Source organism: Palaemon carinicauda, chromosome 21 (genome assembly GCF_036898095.1).
Source record: "Palaemon carinicauda isolate YSFRI2023 chromosome 21, ASM3689809v2, whole genome shotgun sequence".
Lineage (NCBI taxonomy): Eukaryota > Metazoa > Arthropoda > Malacostraca > Decapoda > Palaemonidae > Palaemon > Palaemon carinicauda.
Genome location: NC_090745.1, coordinates 43,921,956 through 43,927,629, shown reverse-complemented (window position 1 = coordinate 43,927,629; position 5,674 = coordinate 43,921,956). Strand labels below are relative to the sequence as shown.

At 43.1% G+C, this 5,674-nt stretch overlaps 1 protein-coding gene across 1 annotated transcript; it reads left to right on the top strand.

Moving 5' to 3' along the window:
• Positions 1 to 2,740: 2,740 nt before the first annotated feature.
• LOC137614869 (uncharacterized) lies at positions 2,741 to 3,706 on the top strand. The gene is made up of 2 exons (XM_068344527.1): positions 2,741 to 3,294; positions 3,622 to 3,706. Exons 1-2 carry the CDS (start codon positions 2,741 to 2,743, stop codon positions 3,704 to 3,706), a joined length of 639 nt encoding a protein of 212 aa, XP_068200628.1.
• The last annotated feature ends 1,968 nt before the right edge of the window (positions 3,707 to 5,674 follow it).

The following is a 5,674-nucleotide window of genomic DNA, read 5'->3' as shown; positions in this document are numbered from 1 at the left end:
TCGACGGCATCCTGATATTCTTGAAAACCAAGGAGGAACACCAGAGGCACGTCAGCACCGTCCTCAAACGCCTACAGGAGAACGGCCTGGTTGTACGTTTCGACAAGTGCATGTTCGGCGCGGAAGGAGTGGACTTTCTTGGTCACCGCGTATCCTCGTGCGGGGTAAAACCCATGACAACCAAGGTTGACGCCATCAAGAGGTTCCCGATACCTACAACCACCCGCCAAATTCAGGAGTTCCTGCGGATGGTCAATTACTACAGGCGCTTCATCCCCAACGTCGCACAGACCCTAACACCCCTCGACGATGTCCTGAAAGGGAAAGCAAAAAACTTGAGTGGGGTTTTCCCCAACAACAGGCATTCACCCGGACGAAGGATGCCTTCGCAAAAGCCACCACCCTGGCTTATTTCGACGACAACGTGCCCCTGCGACTGACGACCGATGCCAGCAACGTCGCCTGTGGGGCTGTGCTGGAACAACTCGCCGATGGTTCTCCTCGACCGCTGGCATTCTTCAGCAAGAAATTGAAACCCGCCGAAACAAGATACAGCACCTTCGATAGGGAACTCCTCACCGTCTACCTCGCCGTCCGCCACTTCAGGCACATCCTGGAGGGCACACCCTTCCCAATCGCGACGGACCATCAACCCCTCGTACACGCTTTCACAAAATTGACAGACGCATGGTCCTCCCGACAACAACGTCATCTAGCAACAATCGCCAAATTCGGGTGCACCATACGCTATGTTCCAGGGAAGAAAAACCCAGTCGCGGACGCCTTTTCAAGGATTGAAATCGACGCAATCCACCTGGGAATCGATTACGCCAATCTCGCATCCCAACAGCACACCGACCAAGAAGCACAGGATCACCTGACGGGGCCATCCGCACTCAAGATAACTGCGATTCCCCTCGGACCAGCAGGAGTAACTATCCTCTGCGACACCAGCACCGGCCGCCCACGCCCCTGGATACCTGCCTCCTGCAGAAGAAAAATATTTGACATCATCCATGGACTTTCACACCCCTCAGGACGCACCACCGCTCGCCTTCTGTCTGAAAAGTTCGTCTGGCCAGGAATCAAAAAGGAAGCCCCGGAATGGGCGAAGACATGCATCAACTGCCAATCAAGCAAAATCAGCCGTCACACCGAATCGGGGATAGGTGATTTTCCCCAACCAAAAAGACGTTTCGGTCACATACACATCGACGTCGTGGGACCGTTGCCGCCTTCCGGATCTGCTCGCTACCTGCTTACGATCATCGATCGCTCCACGAGGTGGTTACGACTCAAGCATGCGCCGAAGCCCTTTTGTCAAGCTGGATGAGCAGATTTGGCGTTCCTGACGACATCCCGACAGACAGAGGCCCCGCTTTCCTCTTAGAAATATGGCTCGCTCTGGCAAACTTGATGGGGACGACACCCCACAGCACCACAGCATACAACCTCGCGGCAAACGGCATGGTCGAACGAACTCATCGCGCCCGCAAGGCGTCCCTGATGACGAGCTGCACGGACGGGGACAGAAAATCACGACTTCCTTGGGTACTTCTCGGCCTTCGCACCGCCCCTCGCGCAGATGGCGAGCCTTCGCCCGCCGAAAAAGTTTACGGGGAGGCGCTCGCAGTTCCTGGCGAATTCTTTCCCACATCAACCGATGACACGCAGCTGGATCATCTTAGGGACATTGCCAGGAAATTCAGGCCATGTCTCAAAACTTACCAGGACAGAACTAAGCATTTCAAGCCAAAGAACCTGGATGACTGCGAGTACGTTTTCGTCCGTGTCGACGCCCATCGACAACCACTAACCAGACCTTATCGAGGCCCCTACCGAGTTATTAAGAAGGCGACGGAAGCCTTCCTTCTCGACGTGCATGGCCAAGAAGACTGGGTCTCAATAGACCGTGTGAAACCAGCGTTTCTTGAAGGGAGCGACACCGCCTCCGCCGGACCTGGCAGATCCAGAGTGCCACCTCAAAACAAGGCGCCCAATGAAAGAAAAATCCGCAAACGACGATGAGAGGAAGAGATCCTTACGCCGACCGCCGACGCGCACCTCCGTTCAAAAACAAGAGGAACCCTCTGACGCCCGAAAAGATACGAAGATTAATCATCAGCCCTCTACGTCGCCCGATGTCTTGGGGGGGGGGACCTTGTCAGGACACTGCTCCCTCCGTCGTCCAGAAATTCAACAAATTGTCTATTTATTTAAATTCTCCTTTCGCCACACCGTGGCTTCCTATATATATGTATTCTGCTCCCTCAGAGCTACAATTTGTCATATGTATTATTTCAATACATGTTTCTGTTTACTTGCAATTCGTGTATTTGTTCTTGTGAGAAAACACATATATTTTGGCGAGATCAAGCTGCATTGGCGCCTACGCCATGCTACCTTTCCGTCCGCACCCTGTATTATATTCCCACGCATGTTTTAATAAACTATCAGTTGATGTTGGTGACGCTTGTCTCACTGTCCTTACAAGGGTAACACCTGCTAATGGTAACATATAACCCATTACCACCCGTAGTACAGTATTTACGTGTGTGTGTGTGTGCGCGCGTGGGTCGGAGCAAATAGCCCCAAGCAACGAGCCACAGGTTAAGTTAAGTAGTTACAGAAACAATCAATTCTGAATAACCACGCGACGGTCTTCCGAGGTATTGTGGAAAACAGAGTTCAGCATAAAGTGACATAAAGAACCTTGTGGCGAAGATAAGCCTACCTTATAATGAATCACAGACGAAGACAAGAAGAGGAGGCGAATCGCTGCCGAATTCAGAAGGCAACACTGAGGGGAATAGTAATTGGGATGTTGATGTGTGGACGAACTCCTAGCAACATTGGCTATAATCTCGGAATCTCTCGTGGTTCTGTTTATCATTGGCAATACAGATGGGAAGAGGAGGGATTTTTAGTCGACAGTCATCGACCAGGTGGTCCAAAATCCACCACCCCTGAACAGGACAGGGCCATAATTCAGGAAGTTGAATCAAACCATTTCACTAATGCAGAGATTATTAGGGAAACGGTGAGAAACCAGCATCAACTTAATGCCTCTACAACAACAACAGTCAGGAGACGCCTTCATGCTGAAGGTATTCACCATCGTACGCCAGCGAAAAATGACAAGTTAACAGCCGAGCATAAAAGGCGGCGATTAGAGTTTGCACAAGAATTTGTTAATGAGGACCTAGATTTATGGTCAAGGGTCATCTTTTCAGATGAGAAGACATTCTCTTCAAGTAACCACGGAAAAATCCACTGCTGGAGGAATGATACGAGGTAAGCAACAGTAGCTTTGCCACTATTATCAGGAGACACTCCCAGTGGTCATGATTAGGCCTATGCATGATGCTAAAGTTGCGATATGATCACATAATGTTTAAATGGACCATTTTCCATACATTAGTATAACTTTAAAAACATAACCAACTCAATGAGAACTCTTGATAAAATTACATAGTGATATCAGTTAAGTGATTTTGTTTACACTTCCAGTACTTCTTTAGCATAAATCAATGTCATTGCTCACTAGGTGATTGGTAACTATCTGTGCATCATTTTATTAATACATAACACCTGCTATAATTAATGTTTTTCTCGCAACAGATTTGACGAAGAAAATATCTACACTGAAGCAAGGAGTGGCCACGCGGGGGTGGATCAATCTCAACTGTATGGGAGAGCTGACTAGGATTGACGGAAGGTTCAACGCCGAAACGTATCTAGAGATATTAGAAGAAATAATGTTACCAACAGTGAGGGAAATGGTTTTCCCGTTCCTTGAAAGAATACTCTTTATGCAGGACAACTAAAGAGTCCATACAGCAAACATTATAAAGGCATGGTTTCAGGAACAACGTTATATCGACCTCCTCCCCTGGCCCAGTAAAGCTTGCGACCTAAAACCAATCGAAAACACCTGGGCATGTATTGTAAATGCCTGGGATCCGCAGGAGGAGAGAACATCAGAACGACTAATGAGGCATGCAGAGCAAGAGTGGGAAGCTTTACGAAGGTGGCCTCAAATAGTCTACAATCAAGTAGCTTCAATGCCAGATAGGCTACGAAGTGTCATTGACGGGAACGGTGGATGGACGAAGTATTAGATAAGATTATGTTCGTGATAGTTTTATTTTGTATTTTTTTTTTTTTTTGGGGGGGGGGGGGTTAATATCTTACCACGCTAATAGATATTGTTAGGAGGGTGTATGAATTATATTCTTTTAATTATGTTTTCAGAATTATGTAATATCAACATTACTTTGTGAATGCTAAATATGTAATAGATTTATTTAAGCTGAAATATTTTGCTGATTTGACCTATTTTCAGACTCAGTTATGAAAATGTCTATTCTTCTGAAAATGAGTTCTGTTACTTCCAAATTCACCATTCACCGTAGATATTAGTTTTCTGACTGTCATTTAAAGGAGTTTACTTTTCACATTCAAGTTGAAAATAAATCCATGAATGAACTGAAGGGTTTGATTATCTCCCTCAGTGCTCAATCTGGTTGTATTTGACTAAAAAGTGGGACTTTAGACCTAAGATAAAAGTTCTAGGATTACTGCTATTGACAACAAAGATAAAATAAATCAAGAAGTAATGCTGTGCTGTCTCAAAACATAATTCTAAAAGAGGGCATTCTCTTCTGACATAGGTTTGACTTTACTGAGGATCCCTCTGTCAATTTTATTCTCATAATGGATCATCATAGCTGCTTATTTTCTTCATCAAAGTGATAATAGTAACGATGAATAATATATATATATATATATATATATATATATAAATAAATAAATTTATATATATGCTACTGTAAACATGACCTTCCCGCTTTCACGGTTGGTAATAAGTAAGTTATTAAATAATAAGTAAATATGTATTTTCATGGGAAAATTAAATGTATAGATAAGTAAGTGTAATTAAATACTAGGTTTATCAAGCTTCGGCCTTTCTACGCTGATATCTTTAATCAAATGGTTACGGTCTTATGAATAGCCTATGTCAGTCTAAGCCACAAAACCCAGAAATTATGCAATGTTTTTTTTTTTCTTATTTTCTAGTCTATTGTTACGCAGTTTAATTAATTTTCATTAAGCATTATACTTTCAATTTAAACAAGTTATCCTAAACAAAATTGGTCATTCCATAATTGTTACGATTTATGACATCTTTGATAAAAGACGAAAAATAGAATTGAGTTTTAGTAGCATTACACAAATATATATACGTATATATATATATATATATATATATATATATCCTGAACATTTTTATTTGGTTGAATAAAACCTGTTTTTTATCTTTTTTTTCCACGATTCCTTCTCATTTATATACAACTTAACAACAAAAATTTTATAATTCCGTATTTGATCTTTATAGCCTACTCAAGTCTCTCGGCTCAATCTCATATTTTCAAGAAATTGATAACATGATAAACCACATGACTCTTAAATAACTAGTGCCAGCAGCCTATCATTATGTTGTAGTCAAAATGTTATTTGATGTTTTGACCTGCAGAAAAGGAAGGCTTGAAGAAACACAAACACACACACACACACACACACACACACACATATATATATATATATATACATATATTTATATATATATATATATATATACGTATGTATATATATATATATATATATATGTATA

Excerpts from the sequence above, each read along its gene's own strand:
- LOC137614869 (XM_068344527.1), top strand. The coding sequence starts at position 2,741 with ATGAATCACAGACGAAGACAAGAAGAGGAGGCGAATCGCTGCCGAATT. Across the intron at positions 3,295-3,621 it reads TGCTGGAGGAATGATACGAG|ATTTGACGAAGAAAATATCT; the intron begins GTAAGCAACAGT and ends TTCTCGCAACAG.